This window comes from Hibiscus syriacus, unplaced genomic scaffold (assembly GCF_006381635.1).
Source record: "Hibiscus syriacus cultivar Baekdansim isolate YM2019G1 unplaced genomic scaffold, ASM638163v2 tig00111238_pilon, whole genome shotgun sequence".
NCBI classification, from domain to species: domain Eukaryota; kingdom Viridiplantae; phylum Streptophyta; class Magnoliopsida; order Malvales; family Malvaceae; genus Hibiscus; species Hibiscus syriacus.
In genome coordinates this window covers 981,549-1,000,200 of record NW_024063030.1, presented here as the reverse complement: position 1 = coordinate 1,000,200, position 18,652 = coordinate 981,549, and the positions used below count along the sequence as shown (strand labels likewise).

General features: G+C 35.0%; 3 protein-coding genes across 4 annotated transcripts; all 3 read right to left on the bottom strand.

Annotated features, from left to right (window-relative positions):
* Window positions 1-1,069: 1,069 nt before the first annotated feature.
* On the bottom strand, window positions 1,070-3,721 carry LOC120157056 (probable folate-biopterin transporter 2). Its single transcript, XM_039168313.1, has 5 exons — window positions 3,069-3,721; window positions 2,519-2,778; window positions 2,339-2,434; window positions 2,093-2,263; window positions 1,070-1,971 (listed from the first exon to the last, which is right to left on the bottom strand). Exons 1-5 carry the CDS (start codon window positions 3,433-3,435, stop codon window positions 1,384-1,386), a joined length of 1,482 nt encoding a protein of 493 aa, XP_039024244.1. The 5' UTR covers window positions 3,436-3,721; the 3' UTR covers window positions 1,070-1,383.
* A 1,041-nt stretch (window positions 3,722-4,762) lies between these two features.
* Window positions 4,763-12,330, bottom strand: LOC120156816 (dynamin-related protein 3A-like). 2 transcript variants are annotated; one of them, XM_039168076.1, is made up of 20 exons: window positions 11,927-12,330; window positions 11,453-11,735; window positions 11,336-11,364; window positions 11,107-11,208; window positions 10,626-10,694; window positions 10,471-10,530; window positions 10,239-10,352; window positions 9,874-9,922; window positions 9,435-9,544; window positions 9,232-9,324; window positions 9,037-9,129; window positions 8,800-8,937; window positions 8,073-8,159; window positions 7,568-7,663; window positions 7,312-7,354; window positions 6,558-6,715; window positions 6,290-6,433; window positions 6,121-6,173; window positions 5,472-5,571; window positions 4,763-5,265 (listed from the first exon to the last, which is right to left on the bottom strand). In XM_039168076.1, exons 1-20 carry the CDS (start codon window positions 12,302-12,304, stop codon window positions 5,053-5,055), a joined length of 2,412 nt encoding a protein of 803 aa, XP_039024007.1. In that variant the 5' UTR covers window positions 12,305-12,330; the 3' UTR covers window positions 4,763-5,052. The 2 variants fall into 2 exon arrangements, with proteins under 2 accessions (XP_039024007.1, XP_039024008.1); XM_039168077.1 differs by having other exon boundaries at window positions 4,765-5,265; window positions 6,558-6,700; window positions 11,927-12,304.
* A 323-nt stretch (window positions 12,331-12,653) lies between these two features.
* LOC120157164 (zinc finger CCCH domain-containing protein 22-like) lies at window positions 12,654-15,569 on the bottom strand. Its single transcript, XM_039168402.1, has 4 exons — window positions 15,325-15,569; window positions 14,919-15,209; window positions 14,346-14,406; window positions 12,654-13,795 (listed from the first exon to the last, which is right to left on the bottom strand). The coding sequence occupies exons 1-4, from the start codon at window positions 15,445-15,447 to the stop codon at window positions 12,801-12,803; spliced, it is 1,470 nt and encodes a 489-aa protein (XP_039024333.1). The 5' UTR covers window positions 15,448-15,569; the 3' UTR covers window positions 12,654-12,800.
* Window positions 15,570-18,652: the final 3,083 nt, after the last annotated feature.

Below are 18,652 nucleotides of genomic sequence, written 5' to 3'. Positions count from 1 at the left end.
CTACTGAGAATATGGGAAAGGGTAAGTGGATTTGATCCACATTTTTTATAGTCAAGCGAACTGCAAATCATTCTGACACTAGTACAAACTGAATATGGTGGCTTCGAGCGGCGTCAGAGCTTTCAGTTTTAATGGCCGACATTCGTATCAAAAGACACTTGAGTGAAGAAGAAAAGGACATTAATGAATATCTTAAAAATATTCCCTAAATTTAAGTTTAATTTTGATATGCATTAACAAAGAATTTACTTGGAAAATAAAATCTATGAGTAAAAATGGTATGGAAAAAAAAGATTGATGTTGACTTATTTAATCGGTTGGGACTATTGATGACGTAGTGAGAATGATCCGTCAAATAATTTCTCATGGCATTCGATGTCCATTCAACCTATTTAAAACATTAAAATTTTAAAAAAATTATTTAAAAGAATTAAAATTAATCAGTAAAAGAAAATAATTTAACCTGCATCATCATCTGGCATTGAATTTATGAAATAATTATAAAATTTAAAAATAGAGTGTGGAGTTTTTTGTATCCATAGATGATTTAAGCAACCTTTCATGCCAACCAACCACCCAAGGAAAATCATTAGGACGATTTTGTTTATCTTAATTGACGATAATGGAAGATATTTGTTTACTGTCAGAAGAAGTACCCAAATTCAAAGCACCTTTCGTTTGCATTGTACATATTCAACACTGCTGCTATAAGTGAATTGTTATGGTTTGCAGGTTTCGTGAGTTTCATTAAGTTTTCAAAACCCGTTCCGCTCGATGCACGCTCTGCGGCTGGATGAAAACTAAATTTCTCTGGTGACAAATTTGCAGCATATTCAGCAACTTCTACAGCATAAAAATTCATTTTTTTCACCTGACATAGAAAAAACATACTATAAGTTATTATATGCATAACTTACATATACCAATGTCAATATGTTTCAACATAACTGACTAACTAGAAGCACATTTCAGTTTAGCATTCATGCTAACCGAAGGGTAGAATGGAAATGGAAATGGCGCAGTCAAGATAAGGAAAGTTGAATGAAGAGATGACCTTGGAGCAGTAGGAACTTGAATCGTTAAGAAAGCAATATTGAATGATGTTGGTTCAAGTCAAGCAAATAAATAGGTAAAGAGGAGGCTGGTACAAGTCATTTCATTTCTGTCCAGTGAATTAAGTATTTGAATGTAAAGGTTCATCGGTATATGAAGTAATAATGATGAGGCAGCTGTCCCTGGAAAATGGTTGAAAAAGTGCTTTGGTATATGAAGTAATAATGATGAGGCAGCTGTCCCTGGAAAAGATACAACTTCGGAACCTTAGTTGAGCTCAATCAACCTGGTTATTCCAAGTTAATTTGTAATTGTTACTTCTTGAACAAACTATCTTCCATTATCAACGCTGTGAATCAGAGATGCCATTTCGATGTTGTCCGGTTCCGGAGTTTCAGCCTCCTCGTTGGTACTCAAAATGAAAGAGTTGGGGTCACTTTTGGGTACCAAAAATAGCAGACAAATTGGACAAACTCTCAGTATGTTTCGGATCAATATGACCAGCCAGAGATCATCAAATTTTATCCTTGTAACATTCAACACATGAAGCAACAATCCACCTCCCCAGGAAGCGGAAAGACCTCCGAAGTTATCAATCGACATTAGCAAAGCAAAGAAAGTGCCCTCGATACCTGAAGGGCAAAGCTTGGAACTGAGTACTAGAAGTGGCATCCATTTGAGGCGTGTGATCATTTGGGAAACAGCTTCACCGATCACGACGAAGAGATAATCTGGTATGCCGAATTTCAGATTCATTCGTTGCACCAACATCAAGTCCAGCATTCCTGCTACACCAAATAGCAATTGTGTCCAGAACAGCATGTCTCTCAAGGGCTGATTCTTCAACACATTTTGGTAAAGTATTGCCCCCAAGAGGGCACCTATGGCACCCATTGAGAAAATGTAGCCAACAGTCTCCTGCAAAAACCATACTAATTACTGAAGAAGTCTCTAACAATCCAAGCATATGCATTTAACGGTCCAAATTTCGATCGAACTATCGCTTCTTCTCAAGATAAAAGTGATCAAAAGGATAAACCTTAGAGAAAGATGGGCCCTCCTTAGCATCTGCGTACCAATAAAACAATCCTTCATTTATGTTCAAGCTCGCTGCCAAGGATAAATACATGTATAAACATGGCCTCCAAACGTCGGGGCCTTTTAAGGTTGTCCACATAGCTTTTGCAGCATCAAGGAATTTCCGGTTTACCTGAGTCAGGAAGAGAATATTGAAGTATGGAAATTAGAGCAACTGAGGGTTCGATATACAAGAGTCAAAGAACACCTCATTGTAAGCAAAGTTGGGCACTTGGGGCTCCGAAAGCAGCATCCCGACTAAAGATACTAGTGCAGCGGGGAGAATTAGCAATCCAAACACCCCCTGTCATGGATGAAGATAAATCCTTAGCCTCTATGAAGAAGAAATGTTGCAGAATTTGACTACAAAAATCAAATAGCAGCCGACCTCTGGACCGATCAGGTGTATAAAAACACCACTAATAGAGAACCCCAGCAATCCTCCAAAAGAGTAGCTCAAAGCGCACAAGCTTTGCATGTCAGCTGCACGAGAAGGAAGAGTAATGCTATTCTGCGCCACGCATGCATCAACGGTTACATCAGCTACAGCTACCGCCACATTTCCTGCTGTTAATGTCAGGATGGCAAATACCAGTTGCATCTTGCTTTTCAGTGATATGAAAAGCATTGAAACAACACCAAGCATACCTGTGATAAACATTTTCAGGTCAACAGATGGAGAATCAGAAGACTACTCATCAAATAATAATCATAATAACCAATAGTGTTATTTCCTAATTAATGTCTAGCCAATTATGTTATTTGTAGCAAATATAAAGCATTTTCCATCTCAGGACAATAAGATCTCAGGACAACAGATGCTGAATGAACATTCAAAATATGCAAGCGGTATAATACATGATATGTACGCACAGATACAAATGTAATGACAGTATCTGATAGGAAGAAGAGCACGAAACAGAAACACGTCGGTTTACCGGATAATACAAAATAAGGTCTTCTTCGATACCCCATTATTGGAATAACATCTGTGAGAAGACCCCAAACAGGCTTGATGATCCAAGGGATGGAAGTAATCCCTGAATAAACCTGAGCCTCGGAAGGCTGCACCTTCTGAACATCCTTCATGTAATACTCGGTTCCGATGCGAGAAAGAGCACCTCCGAACCCCTGATTTATCCCATAAATGGACACAACTCCAAACACGAAGCTCCAGTGCATTTCAACTGCAAGCATCTTAAACCAGTGTATTGGACCCCAAAACAAGTAACATAGTCCTTGGGGTTCATCATCTTCCTCCACAGCCTTCCTACAGGCTTCTTCTATATTCTCTTCTTCCACCATATATATAGCTTAGTGAAAGTCAACAATGACTTTGGTCATGTATATTCGATCAACAGCAACACTAGCTGCGATTCCTAGAACAATGATGAACCTTATAAATTTCCAGATGAGGGAAAAAAAGATTGGAAAACGAGTTGACCAATAACAGATGTTCCCTCAAATGGATTCTATGAACTTTTCTTACACACTTTCCATTAGTATCTTCAGGAGGGAATATATCAACAAATGTAGGTCACAAGCAGATGATGGATGGGATCTTTTCCCAGATGGAAAACAGGGTCTTTGGATACCAGATTTGACCAAGCCCTGATCTGTTCATTAAAGATGAAGAGAAACAAAACACACCAGAAGAAGGGGAAAAATAGTTCAATTGCTAGCTGGTAAGTTTATTTTTAATTTTGTTTTTTTGGCAACATGGAGTTTGATTATTCTACTAATATTAGGTAAGGTCATAAATTATCTCATTCATAAGTTATGTCATTGACTTGTTTTTTTTTCTCTGTGATGAGCCCCATAGAAGATGCTCAAGTAGCCAATTAGAAAACATTATTATGCAACTTGGGTTAGTTTCGATGATAATAGTAAATCTGGATTGAGTTTTGAAATTTGTGTAAATCCTTTTTCGTATCGAATTTTTATGCAGTGATTAACTAAGTTTTTATTAAAATAATACCAATTGTCAAATTATCTATTAGCACTGCGCGTTTTTATTTAGATGAGAGGTTCAATCAATATTTTAAAATATTGAAATTTAAAAAAAATTAAAACACGATTCAATGACACATTTTATCACAACAGCTTCCAGCTGATGCCAAGATTCCTCTGTCAGCTTGTCTTAAAACATGAGGTGAAAGAGTCCCAAGAAGTTGTATGGGTATGAATGTCACACCACTCCACCAAACACTCCATATATCCACTTCAGCTATCCATGAGCTTCCATATATCACTCCATTCTCCTTGAGAACCTCATGGATCCTGCACATATCCCTATCTCTTATGATAGAACCGATAGAAGAGAAAAAAGGGAAGATGCTCAGTCTCTGCTCTTCGAGGTAACAGAGCTTTCGGATAGGGGATTTGATGGAAGGCATTTCTCCTTGTGCCTGCAACCTTGTGCTTGGGCGGAGTCTATGCATGATCCACTGCCGTTGCAATGAACACAACAAACTTCATAAGAGTACATAGGAGATTGTGATTTCGAAACCAACAAGTACTCTCTTGTTACTCATTTTACTCTTAAGTCTATTGGTTTTTTTCATTTCATAGATTAAATAATCATATTCCATATTCCATATCCGTATTCATATCCTAATATATGCCAACTACAAATGTTGAACATAGATATACCTAAAGAAAAATGAAATGTCCAAATAACACGAAACCGAACTTGTTTCAGGAAAAATTGAATTATTCTCTTCTCATATATGAACACAAAATCAAACTTGTGTTTGGTCAAATAGAAAAATTCTCATGTAGAAAAGAATATTGAAATAACAAATCTACCTAGCCAAACGTCAGTTGAATGTATGAAGCTCTGTAAACTGTACTCGAGGAATAAGCATTCACTTGGAAGCACAAACTTCAATCAGTGGGATTCGAGACATGCATTCTGGCAGTCTAATGTAGTCCAGCATTGGAGCTGAAAGACAACGGCGGGCCTTCCGAGTAGAGTAGTTTCCGAGATCTGGACTTACCGGATGACGGCATATGAGATGAACTTCTCTTACCGTTGGTGAGATCTGGAAATTTTGGTAATCCAGGACTAGTATCAGCACCGAAGTTTGTAGTCCGATGTTGGAACTCCACATCAGATTCAACTCCATTTAGCGTCTAAAACAGGCAGAAAAATATTTTCAGTCGAAAAAGAGAAACATAATAACATGGAATCCCAATGGTAGAAGAAAGTCAAGTTATTCTACTTCAATTCAAAAACTAAACACAATAGTATATATTAAGGAAATAAATTTAAATGTTAAAGAAACTTCTTTAAAATAATAAAAAGAGAATATGATGAACAAATTAAAGTAACTACAAACCTTAACAGCTTGCCTCAGAACACGCAAAAGTTCTTTTGCGTGCAGTCTTCTTGCAACAACCTCGTCCTGCTCCAGCAACAGCTCTTCAAAAAGGCTCTCTCTGCGTATTCCAAAAGTTCAGACTTCAGTTACTTGAACAACACGCGTACAGAAATCCCCACAATGATAACAATAAAAAAGAGAAAACCACATTCATATAAGTGCAAGAATTGTGCATTAATTATTACTGAAAAAACATGTTATGCTTGCACATTCTTAAAGATTAAAAGTCAGATAATAGAATTATTCCATCGCTATCCTTTTCTGTTTGAAAACATTTTATTCCTTTTACGATTTGGAAATTGGAACATAATTTTTGGGGGAACTAGAACACGAATATCTCCATGACTAACATTATTTCAAGAGCTCATATTGGAAAATAATGCCAGCCATAGCTACCGGGTGCCGAATAAACATTTTTCCCCATTTGCCTAATACACAATGTACTAACAATATTTCCACGACTAACATTATTTCAAGAGCTCATATTGGAACATAATGTCAGTCACCCCACAACTACTGGGTGCTGCCCAATAAACCTTTTTTTCCATTTACATATTCCGCAAATTGAAATCTAAAACATGATGTATTTTAAAATCAGGAGACATACCGGTACAGTATTTGTATAAAAGTGTTATGAAGGTTTCTTTTTGTATGATTGACCTGAATATTGAAAAAAGGGGTAAGAGGGGCGCATTTTAGATTCATCAGAATAGAAGTTCAAATTTGAAAATAGAAGTTCAAATTAGACCAACATCAGACAAAGGAAATAGTATTACCAGAAAATGCATTATAGCCTTTGGCACCAAGTCTTCAATGCTCTTCCGGACTATATCAAAGTAGGATTTCACAAGTAATTTGGTGACAATAATTTCTGTAGCTTCATTGTCCGACATTTCAAGTGGTCTTAAGATTGAGGGAGGCTGAGATAACCGGCAGCAAACACGAAGGAAGTGAATTTAGGACAGGTAAGATAGTTTTTCTATCAAAGAGAAACAAAGCAGTCTACGGTCTCTCACACAGAAGCACATGGCTGAGAGCATTTACCTCTCTCAGTTGGATCGTTGATGTCATATGTTCTGTTTGATGAAGAGTTTCTTCCAGAGATTCAGTAGCTGCTGGTCCTCTAGATGATGCCTTGTTCCCAAATATTGAAGAAATGCCCCACTTGCTCGTGGATGAACTGCCACCTAAATAACAGTTACCTAAGTTGATGGTTATAAATAAACGGACTTATAAAAAAGTTTACGCAAAGGCCTATGGGTATCATCTGTGTCCATGTTGTAAACTTGTCTAGAAGATTCAGAAATAATAGAAAACCTTTTCTGCAACTACAAAACTGTTTTAATTTTCTGCATTGATAAACTTGGACCCACCAGTCCACCATCTTGGAGATGCAAATGCCATATAAATGAGTTTTTGTTTTTAGTACGTAAGATAGAGAAGTGCAACAGTCTCCATATTGGATGTTAACTATATGAATAAGATGCTTCAACAGAATGTAGCACAATATACACCAATCTCATACTATATATCTTCTGCCACGTGGAATGTTATCATACATATTATACAAATCTTGAAATTTTAGTGCACTCTTGATACACCAAACGTTCTGACCCACATCAATCACTAACACACAAAGAGGGAATTTCATTTTTTTCCAAAATGTAACATAAATTCTTTCAGCCATTGCAGTTCCCTTATTATAAAAAATCAGTTAACCAGTCATACAAGTATCAAGTGAGAGAAAAATAAATAAATGAGACAAACAAACTTTGACTAGCAGTTAAGAGTAAATTACCAGCTAATACAAGTCGCTCATTATTTGACTGAGGACGATTCCCCTGCCACAATACCATCATAGGTTAAGTGCTTAAAAAGGAAATGTTAAAAATGATTTCTAGTTTTGTTAGGGTGCTAAAAAAGAATTTCATTTTACCATCTATGAAAATGGGTACCAAGATATCTTAGCACAGACAGATAAGAAACCTAATATATCACAAGGTAAAAGCCTAAAGCTTGGAGAAGCTTGGAGGGCTTTATGGAAAAAGAGACACCTGGTTAGAAACACCATTCACAACTGATTGAGCAGCAGCAGTTCGGGATATCTGGCCCTTCTCAGATGTAGGTCCCTTTTCAATATCCAGTCTCTCCTGAATGATACAAAGATTAAGTAAATATATCGATATCATGTATGAAGTAAAAAACAAATGTAGCCATTTTTGTTGCAGAACAACTAATCAACTAATAATTAGAATTTGAGAAGTCATGATAGAATCATTAGTTATCAATATAGAGTTGTAATTAATTAAATTCAAATAGATTTTGTCACATGCGAATCAACCTTAGGCATAGATTTCAAATAAATCATTTGCTATTCATTTCTGTAACAATAAAATATATGTCATAATACATGCTTTTAATACAATTTCACATCCCTCCAGCCACACTGAATCAGTTGAAATGACATCTTTCAAATTTAAACTTGTATCCTCAATAACAAAATGCTAAAGAGCTAACTTAAACTTACATCCCTACAACCAATTGGAATGACATCTATACCTTTGATGATCTCATTTGCTGCACAGCTAGCTCAACAGCTTTACTGCCACCAATAAAACTTGGATGCGAAGAATTTATATAATCCATCTGATGTTTAAAGAACACCAAAATAAAAATCATAATCATGCATGATAGAATAATTCAAATATACAATTGTTATAGAAGACATGGTAACTTATATCTTGGTGGATCATAAAAGGGCGTGTCAAAATTAATCCAGAAACCTATACTAGTCAAATTTGTTATATACAGAGGGTGCTAACTAAATCACATCTAAATATAAGTGGATGAATAAATGGAAACTGATAACATTAAAATATCAGTGAACATATAAAGTGTAAAATAGTAAAAGAGCATTGCCCATGAAGATTCACATGCAACAATGAATAAAATAAAATTGCAGAACCACTAAACAGGTCACAACACTGTCTGTAGTTCTCTTAATTCAAGTAGGCTGACCTATAAAAAATTCAACATTTTCATCAAGCATTTTCAAAATTTTGTTATTTTTCTTACTATCCTCTTAACCCAATGTATATTTCCATGAGGGATCCACATGTTCGATAAACGCAACTACATGCATATACACATGTCTACCCTAGGTTTTAGAAACTCCTTGTCATATATTTTTGTGGTACCCAATAGATATTGCTCTGTACACTTATACACATAATTCCTATATTATTGTAGATATCATATAAAGAAAGGATAGCAAGAAATCAATAACCTCCATCTCAATGAGGTTTCTTATCATTGTCTCAGCAGGCTTAGCAGCAGCATCTAAAAACTTCCGTACAACTTCAGTTATGTGCCTTCTTAATGATGGGAACCTCTGCAATCCAGTTGATTCACAAGCCTGGCTAATCTGTTGGACAAAATTTACTCTCTTCATCACATCCACATATTGAACTCATAATTTCAATAGGTAAAATGATCCCAGAAAAACAATAAGCACTGTTCTCACCTTTATCAGTTCATCATAGACAATCCATAGACAATGATGACAAGGGTCTGACAACTGAGCAATTTGTCTTCTAACCAAAACTTCAAATGGAACCTGAAACTCAATGAAATACATGATATATAAGCCACTGATTTCAACAATGCAAAAGTCAAAAAGAAAGCAATTTGTCTTTTACCAAATCACTGTTGTACTTGCCTCTGGGACAAATAGAACATTTCTTAGACCAGAGGAATTTCTAAGGGCATATGCAATATCCTCGTCAGTCAGCTTTTCACAAGGGTCCATTTCCTATATTAAAAAAACAATTAAGCTTCTAGTTTTTAAGCGTGGAAGATTCCAGATGACACAAAAATGATAGAGCATCATTACATAAGAGCTTCAGAAAGAGAGAATCATACCTCTAAGAGCTTCACAAACATTGACTGAAAAAGGTAGTGGATCCTGGCTCCTCCAAACAATTCTTTAGTTGACATCTCCCGACTTTTCCCATCAACCATAGCAGAAAAATCTTTTCCAAAAATGAGAAAAAACGAAATGGAAAACTCAGCAACAGCATAAAATTTAGTGAGCAACATTCCCCATCCCACCTGAAATCTATACAATTTTGATTCTTGTATGCACTGATTTGCAAGATAATAATTGTAAATGAAAAAGAGGAACTGGGATAACAGCCACACACCCCCCCCAAAAAAAAAAGAAAAAGAAAGACAGAGCGGGAGGATAAAAAGCACGCAATAATCGCAAAATCCTATATGTTAGGCTAAAACTTGAATCAACACATATAATTTCTTGATATGCCAAAAATGGAACATATAACAAGGAAAATAAAAACCTCACCATCACAGTATCTTCTAAGAATGTGCAATAAGGTTGCTCCTTGTTCTGCCTGGATATGGACATAAGTAATAATCAGGGATAACTAATGTAACAAAACTAAAAATCCCAAGAGAGGAAAATCAGTTTTGTCTACGAAATATGCTAGGCTTCATTGGGAAAATTATGAATATGATGGTGTAAGGGTAATTAATTTAAAAAAGCAGGCATCACAAAATAGTAAGAACTATTACTTAGACCTCAACCTCAACTTAATAGAACACTTGTTCACTTTCATTCAAGGAAAGCAGGAAACTCAATGATGTTTAACTTCCTAACTCAAAATGTTGGCCAGCATTGCTAACATTACCCAAATTGTGACAACTTACCTTTGATTCCACAACATCTCCATAAGTCTGCAGCTCTTTCATAGCAGCATGCATACGAGAGTTTAGCACAGCCTTCAAACGTGGGAGATCCTTTCTGATATGCTGCTCTAGGATCTGGAAAAAGACAAATCAATCACAGAAGACAAGTATAAAACGTGTAGCAAGGAATAAGGGAGATATATATAATTGTTAAACGACTTAGGAGTTCAACAAAAGGTCGTCATAAACCAACCTGATTCAGCTTCTTTGCCAATTGAGGAATGCCACAATGATTAGAAACACCATTATATACCTTCAGTTCATATGTTTCAAGAAAGAGAACTGTTCAGATTATATGGGAAGTGGGAGAACTTGAAGTCAAAATTCTATTCGAGAGATGAAAAGTACAGGATGATCACCGAAGAACTGTTCCTCATAAGCTAGTGCTTCTTGAATGCTACGGTTTTTATTGATATCCTGTAGCACACAACAAAACAGTTAGAACCTTCACTTCACCTATTCAGTGATTCTGAGAACGAAAAAATGACTTAGCTATATATATATATATATATATATATATATATAGAGAGAGAGAGAGAGAGAGAGAGAGAGAACTCGCCTCCCTCGCATGGCCATATCACAACATCCTTACCAGACTCCCGCTCATTTTATAAACATATTGTTCAATAAGACCTAATAAGCCAAATCCGGTTGCTACAAAGCTAACTCTAAAGCATCTATAAAGGAAAGAATCCACCAAAAATGCTATGAAACAGAACTAGCTCATGGTTGCAAAGAAAGGGGCTAATCCCCATAGTTATCCAATATATGGAAGAATTGCAGATAAACTACAATGGAGCTGCCAACTGCAGCCTTTAATAACTTATACCTCCTGGCAGCGATTCACAACACCAACATAACCAAGTTTGAGTGGAACCACCCTTCCAAGCAAAAAGTTACAGGCATTAGTGCCCCTATCCATAATATCAAGCTGCATGGAAAGATTGCATCATGAGATAGTAATTCAGCAAGGATAAAAAAATAGCAGGGGATGAGAAAGATCAAATCACTAATTAAATTTCTCGCATTCTTTCAAAAAAAAAAGGAACAATACAAACCTTGGTGATTACACCGACCGTCCGAGAACCTGAAAAAGCATATATTTCAGTCCATTGGAATAGAAGAACTCATACATTCGGACATGAAAGTATGAAACCACAGGTGCTTTTGAGTACCACTTGGATCAGCTAATTTAGCTATCTGTAGTGCATCAGATGTAGCTAAATCAGAATTTGCGGGACTGACAGCCAATATGATACAATTTTCATTGTTGATATGCTCCATAATCATTCTCCTAATTCTTGTTTCGATATCACTAGGTTGATCCCCCACAGGAACCTTGGCAATGCCAGGTAAGTCGATAAGGGTCATGTTAAGGACATTGGGAGAGGAAATCTTCAATCGAATCTGTTTTCCTGAAACCCCTTTGTTACAACCTGCTTCCCTTTCAGTCTCAGCCTACACAAGTTTAATCATAGTAAAAAGAAGAAGAAAGAATCCATGTTCATAAATTGAGTAACAATTTTAAAATCTGGCAAAACTTATGAAATTTCAATAGTATGATCTAAAACATCAATGCCACAATCCAGCGAACTTAAAAGTTGCCAAATATTAAAAAAAAAACGAAAGATAAAAGCTGATAACTGAACCTGAATTTCTCGACGAATTTGGGAGAAATCATAAAAGCGGCGGTCGGGCAAGTGGCGAAACTCACCCCACTCGACTATATCGTCATCTGAACTCGGAGGGCGGTTTTCAAGCATTAAAACAAGCGGTCTTCGAGTACAAATATCGCAGCCTCGAGGCAGAAAATCGCGTCCAACAAGGGACTCAAGCACGCTCGATTTACCACTGCTCTGACTGCCAACCACCGCCACTTGAGATAACGATATATCGGACAACTCGGTACCAGAGGAAGCAAGTATGTCACGGATTTTGTTGATCACCGGAATCAGCGACGAACCGATGGTAACAGCAGTTTTTGGAGCAGTCGACATATTGTTGTTTGTATTCTCTGCTTCGTCCATTCAAATCAGAACCAAAAAGAAAAAGAAAAAAGATTCACTGAAAAGAATCAGAAAGGGAAAAAAATAAAAAGCTTTTGAAAGAGCGGAAACTGAATAGTGAGATTGAGAGTGAAGAACCAAAATTTTAAATAGAGTAGTGAATGGTAATGATGAGGTTTAAAACTGTACGAGTGATTGAGTGGAACCGTGAAAGATAAAAATCCTTGGCGAGAAAGTTCCGTTTAGTAAGAATCAGCAAGTCAAATTAAACTTCGTGTTTTTTTTCTCGGTGTTGTGTTTCATTAAATTAATGATAACTATTAAATCTACTAACGATATTCTCTCAATAATTAAAAAATATTCCAATTTAAAAATGATGCATCAATTTACATAAAGAAAGCATTCATTCCAATAGCGCATAGCAAAGGAGAGAAGAAGCCAAGTCTAATTTAAGTTCATTTTCTTTCCATTTTACGGGGGTAAAATCTATCACCAAACAATGCAAAATTAGCAGGTGTCAAAACTTTAGCCACTTTTTCTCTTTTTCTTTGCTAGCGACTGCATTTGATGCGGATGCATGAACTGCTTCAGCATCTGCCAAAGCCTTGCGGGTCTCATCTAACTTCCTCATAGCAGCGCCGTAAACAGCTTTTTCGTTTCTGTTTCTGCTCGCCATTTCCTCTAGCTTTACAACACGTAACTTTAGTTCCTTCACTTCATCGTCATAAGCAACCAATGCTTTCCTATCTACTTTCTTCTCCTCTCCAGAGCCTTTCTTTTGTTGTTTACGTCTTGACCCACCATTTACTGCTTCATTATGCATAGCAAGTTGGTTATTGATGAGGCTAAAAACATCTGGTCTTGATTCCTCTTCTTCTTTTGCAGCCCGAGCAGCTTCTGCAAATTTCTTCTCACGCTTTCTCTTGCCACCTCTGCTTCTTTTCTTATCTTTTTTCTCTTTACCCTCATCATTTTGGTGAGACTCCAGAGCATGATCGAGTGATAGCTTAGGGGGAAGGACTTTAACTGAGATCGGGTCCAACATTCCCTGGCCAGATGCACCTAATCCCATCCCCTCACGATAACCCATATTGGCCATCATCTTAGAAGCTACACCCCTGGTATGATTTTCCCATTTAGCAAAGACGGTAGTTTCTGTCTGGATACCTCTCTGTCGAGCAGTGCTTTCAAGAAAACCTATACCTCTTGGGCTGTCCTCTTCATCAGAGTCGCTAGAATCAGATTCTTCAGAGCTTAGTTCACTTTCTTCATCACCACTCATTTGTGCATATTCAGACAATGTTAGGGCTTCTATCCCGAGCTCTGCAGAGCTTCCATCATCACGGAACACAACTTTCCCCGTTCTAAGTTCATCGTTCCATGATTCAAGTTCAGCTTCCCTCCAGATGCCAACTTTACCATCAGAGACTGCCCAAATACTGGACCCGACCATTGATGGTTCCCACATGGTTGAAGCATACTTCTTCAGTGAAGTTAATGGGACATCAACTCCTGCGGACGTATAAATGTTAACTCCGGTGTATTAGAAGCAATTGCTATAAAAGGAAAGTTGTAAAATATGATGCTAGCAGCAGTGTGTCAATTGATGTAGTAAGAAATGAGAGCAAAGAATACTGTACAATACGCTAGCACATATAGAGGGCTCCATACCACAATCAACTTTGGAAAGAAATGGGGTTATACTAAACACAGCCTTTTGGAGCACACAGCATGGCAACAGAGATCAGTCGTCTAGTTCACCCCCCCACATAAATGCCAGATACACCCAGCCCATGGCAGCATTGAAGGTTATAATGCAAATCTAGAAGTATCTCACAAATGTCTAATTTTACATGTACTTCTTATAGAGCAGTTTTCTTAGCTCACTATCAAGAATTATTAGGGTCCATGCAAAACAACAATTCTTTGTATTTATGATGCTCTCCGTACCATAAGCTCAATGTTTCTTCATATCCTTAGTGCAAGAACATGCAACAACAAAGACAAAGGGAGCTTTTGGGTCACAACCTACTAGTCCATAATACAAAAGACTCTCACATACCATGTGATAAGCGGCAACTAGCACCAAATCGGCATCTTTGTTGCAGAAAGAACTTGCATATCTGCACTAGGGTGGTCTAGCATTAGTAACTGGAAATAGTAAATGTTGCTTAATTATCAATAGAGAATATTTCCTCGTTCCATGACAAAATTACATCCAATTCTCAAACAACTCTCCCAACATCACAGGTTATCTCACTCTGAACAACACGGTTATGTACTTCCTCTGTATCAGCTAGACAAGGATATCAATTGCTTCCAAATAAAACAGAAGTCTTTCCCTTTCTCCTTTCATGGTTGCAAGAAATTCCTTATTCTATGTTGTATTTCTAAGGACGCTTAACGCAATAATATATATATATATATATAAAGCAATAGAGCAGAGAAACTCAACCAAAAACTTGTCTAACTGTCTAACCCCTATAATTTCTCTTCAGCACTTTTCTATCCATTCTTGCTTCTTTTTCTTTCAGATAATTCATAACTTTCTAAGTTTCTAATTACATTAGAAAGAAATATTTCAACTTAACTATTAACTTTCACCAAAAAAAAAACAGAAATATGATTTGCTTACCAACATATTTTCTGAAGTGGGTGTGAGGAAAGATATCTTTGCAGAACCGGAGCCGTTCAATGCAACAACTTGACCTTCATACCACCGGCCGTCACTGTAACGGAATCGACATTTTGACCCGACCTGGTAACTCTTTTCCTCCGGATCAAGAGGCTCCGCCTTAACATCCTCAATCACTGATTGATTCGAAACATCTAACGCTAAATCAGCTTCTCGAAGTAAACGTGCGCGCTTAAGATTAAGTAGCCCCTCCTCTGTCTCTTTGATTACCTCAACAAGCTCGCCGTGAACCTAAACCCAATCAAAGAGAAATGAAATTCAAAAATAATTCAGACTACTTATCGCGACAATTTTGAAGATTTTATGAGAGGGAAAGAGAAAACAGGGGATGGAAGAGATGAAGTACCGCGAGGATCTGGGGATTGAACGGGTCAGACGCGAGAGCATCGTTTAGGGCAGAGAGTGAGTCTCTTTGCTCGTTCAACTGAAGCTCCAGTTGGTCCTCTAGAACCCTCTCTTCGTCAGCCATTGTTGTTTTCTAATCTTTTCTTTTCTTTTCCAGCGTCGTAGGAGTCTGATAAATCAATCAATAGCAAAAATTAGGAACCTTTGAGGTCTTCTCCGCAAATATGATAAAAAATGGTGGTGATTCTGATGAGTTGAAATTAAGGCCGATAGATCTTACTACCATTTATTCCACGCTCTTACCAGGCGCGTCTTTTCAATTAGACAAAGACTAAAAGGTCCTTTATAATGATCATTATTTGAAAGACACAATGACAAAATTATCTTAATGTTTATATAAATGGTAATTCTAATTCCTAATTTTTTAGTACTTTAATCTTCAATATTTAGTTTCTAGTGAAAATAAATTTTATTGTAAGAAAATCGTTAGTTAACCAATGATCAATATATATTATTAATGTAATATTTTTTCATATATTTAATTAGGAATGTTATCTAAAATAATTATATAAAATATATCACGTTAGTAATTAAACATATGTGAAAAATCTCATATTAACAACATGTGTTGAATGTTAATCAATTAACGATTTTATTCTAATATAAAATATTTAGACTGAAGATCAAAACATTTAAACTAAAACACTCTAAAAATATATTATATTTCACATTTACTTTGCGATCTATTTTTATTTTAATACTCAAACTTTTTAAATTCAATTTTATAAATTATCATTTGATCTTTATTTAACCTAAAAAAGTTAATCAAGTTAAAAATAATAGTTAGTATTATTGATCAATAAAAATACACAACTTATCTACTATATTCATTTAGGCCTTTTCTTCTAGTTTGTTCTCCTTCATGGAAGATAAGAAAATCAGGCGGCGCATGCAATGGGTTGGTTTTGGATAAAAGACGCATCGATTATGGCTCTCTAAGCTACAAATCATGACACAAGATTCACTGATCTTCCGTGAGATGAGAACAATCCCTCCAACTTTTTCAGGGGTTTTAATTGCTTCATCTGCTAAAAATCTTTACTCTATTCATCGGCTGTTGTCTGCAAATGCAATATCTTTAGATGTTGAAGAATCTTTATTGATTGATTTTCCATTTCTTTATTTGGGTTTTATCTTTGCAATGTTTTTGTTAGTTTTTGTTTTGAATTTTTGTTGTTATAGGGATGGAGCTACCTTAGGATCCAAGGGATTTGGTTCTTGTAAAATTTATATATTTGATATAATTTTAGTTCATGTAAAAATAAATATTTAAATTTTAAAAATATAAAAGTTTATTAAATATTTAATTAAGTAGGAGTTGAACTAAAGAATGACAAGTATGTGTTATCAAATTTTTAATTTAATTACAATTTAAGTCATTGTAAGTTTAAATATTAGACAAATAAGAAGTTGTTTTTTGAGTTTTTTTTTAAAATTTAGGGTGAATACAAGATAATATATGTACAAAAACTTTCAATTATTTGACAACGAACACTTATACCCTACATACGTGCTTGAACTCGGAACATCAAGGATAACAACAATCTATTAATCACTAAGGTCGCTTGATTCATGCTGGATTTCGAGTTTAAATACTTAACAAATCTTTATATTTTTCTTAAATAGTTTAATATTTCATCTTATACAAATATTTAATTCTGACTCTGTAACTGGTTATTGTGAGATTAGTTCTAGTCCTTTGTTTTGTCGTAAGTTTTTTTTTCCATTTCAAATGTTTCGTTTTAAGGGATCCTTGTTAATCTTTATTCAAAAATATATATAAATATATATATTGTTTGTCTTTTTATAATACTTCGAGGCTTAATGTGGTTTTTAAATTTTCAAGAAAATTAACGTGATATTAAAAATATTGTACTCAATTATGGTTTAAAATTGAACAAAAAGTAATTTGATTTTTTTTAACCAATAAAATCAAATGTTAACTGTTACGATGTTAATTTGATAGTTTATGACATTAACAAAATAATTTATGTTGATGACGTGATAATCTATGGTGGATGATGACGTGATAAAGAGATTGAATTTGATTATTTTAACAAGTTTAAGAAAAAAAATTATTTAAAAAAAAGTTTGATAGTTTATTTTTTTTAAAATATTTTAAATTTAAAATATTCAAACACGTAACATAATATTAAAATAAAAGAATTTAAAAAACTGTAAATCACTTAAAAATACAAATATATCACAAGCTAAAAAATAAAGAATTATTTAAAAAATTAAAAATACTTAAAAACATGTATTATACATTTAACACATAGACACAAAGATAAAATAATTATATTAATATGATCAAATTAACAAAACTAACGTGTTATTAAAATTATATTTTCAAAACAAAATAAATAAATTTATATACATATCAACTATCACTATAAATGTCATATGTGTTTATATCATACATATACACATTAAATATTATTTTATTATATATGAGTCATATTATTAACACTTATATAAAATATTTTTATTAAAATAATAGAGACTTATGAATTTTATATCTAAAATAATTAAAATATATCACAAATTATTCACGTCTATACATATATATCTAGGGATCTGCATGAAACTCGAATCTGATGAGTTTCAACCCGACCCCAATTAGGTGGGATTTTTTTTAAAAAAATTGGGTTCAGATCAGTTTGGGTTGGGTTTTTTAAATGTGATGTTCGGGTATGGTGAAATTACCCGACCCGACCCGGGAAAAAATAATTTTACATTATATATTTAAAAATAATTACAATAATACCCCTCTATATATTATTTTTTCAATTAAATGAATGTTTTTATTGAATAAAATAATATTTTTATTATTATTTAAGGTCGGATTGGGTTAAGTTTGGGTTTTATCTAAAAAATCAAATTAGATTCGAATCAAATAGAGAATATATATTTTTTAAGCCGAGTCAAATCGAGTGAATGATGTAAAAAAATTTGGTCGGTTCTGGTTGGTCGTTGGTCGAAACCCTACCCATCCTATATATATCTAATTATATTTTGGACCATTATAAAGACGCAAGCCCTTACACAATTATAAAGACAAAATTCCGGCTCTGTTAACGCTCGGACAATTATTTTATGCCGGTTCAGAAAAACTTGAAGCGAGTTGCCACGTTGAAGGACTCACGTGCGGATCGCTGACTATTGAAATGATCCTTCGTTGACATTTAACCACTTGTCACCCTCCCGGTCTAGTCATGAAACAAACGGCAAAATAAAATAGAAAACAAAAATCTCAAATCAAAGACTCA

Bases quoted from the DNA above. Each gene is read 5' to 3' on its own strand.
- LOC120156816 (XM_039168076.1), bottom strand. From the start codon at position 12,304: ATGGACGAAGCAGAGAATACAAACAACAATATGTCGACTGCTCCAAAA. The intron at 8,160-8,799 runs GTTATTGATTTC...TTTAAACATCAG, and splicing joins GAAACCTCATTGAGATGGAG to ATGGATTATATAAATTCTTC. The intron at 5,266-5,471 runs GTTTGTAGTTAC...TGCCTGTTTTAG, and splicing joins TTCTGAGGCAAGCTGTTAAG to ACGCTAAATGGAGTTGAATC.
- LOC120157164 (XM_039168402.1), bottom strand. From the start codon at position 15,447: ATGGCTGACGAAGAGAGGGTTCTAGAGGACCAACTGGAGCTTCAGTTG. The intron at 15,210-15,324 runs GTACTTCATCTC...GATTGGGTTTAG, and splicing joins TCAATCCCCAGATCCTCGCG to GTTCACGGCGAGCTTGTTGA. The intron at 13,796-14,345 runs GTATGTGAGAGT...ATACGTCCGCAG, and splicing joins TAGTTGCCGCTTATCACATG to GAGTTGATGTCCCATTAACT.
- LOC120157056 (XM_039168313.1), bottom strand. From the start codon at position 3,435: ATGGTGGAAGAAGAGAATATAGAAGAAGCCTGTAGGAAGGCTGTGGAG. The intron at 2,779-3,068 runs GTAAACCGACGT...TGTTTATCACAG, and splicing joins ACCTTATTTTGTATTATCCG to GTATGCTTGGTGTTGTTTCA. The intron at 2,264-2,338 runs GTGTTCTTTGAC...TTCCTGACTCAG, and splicing joins CCAACTTTGCTTACAATGAG to GTAAACCGGAAATTCCTTGA.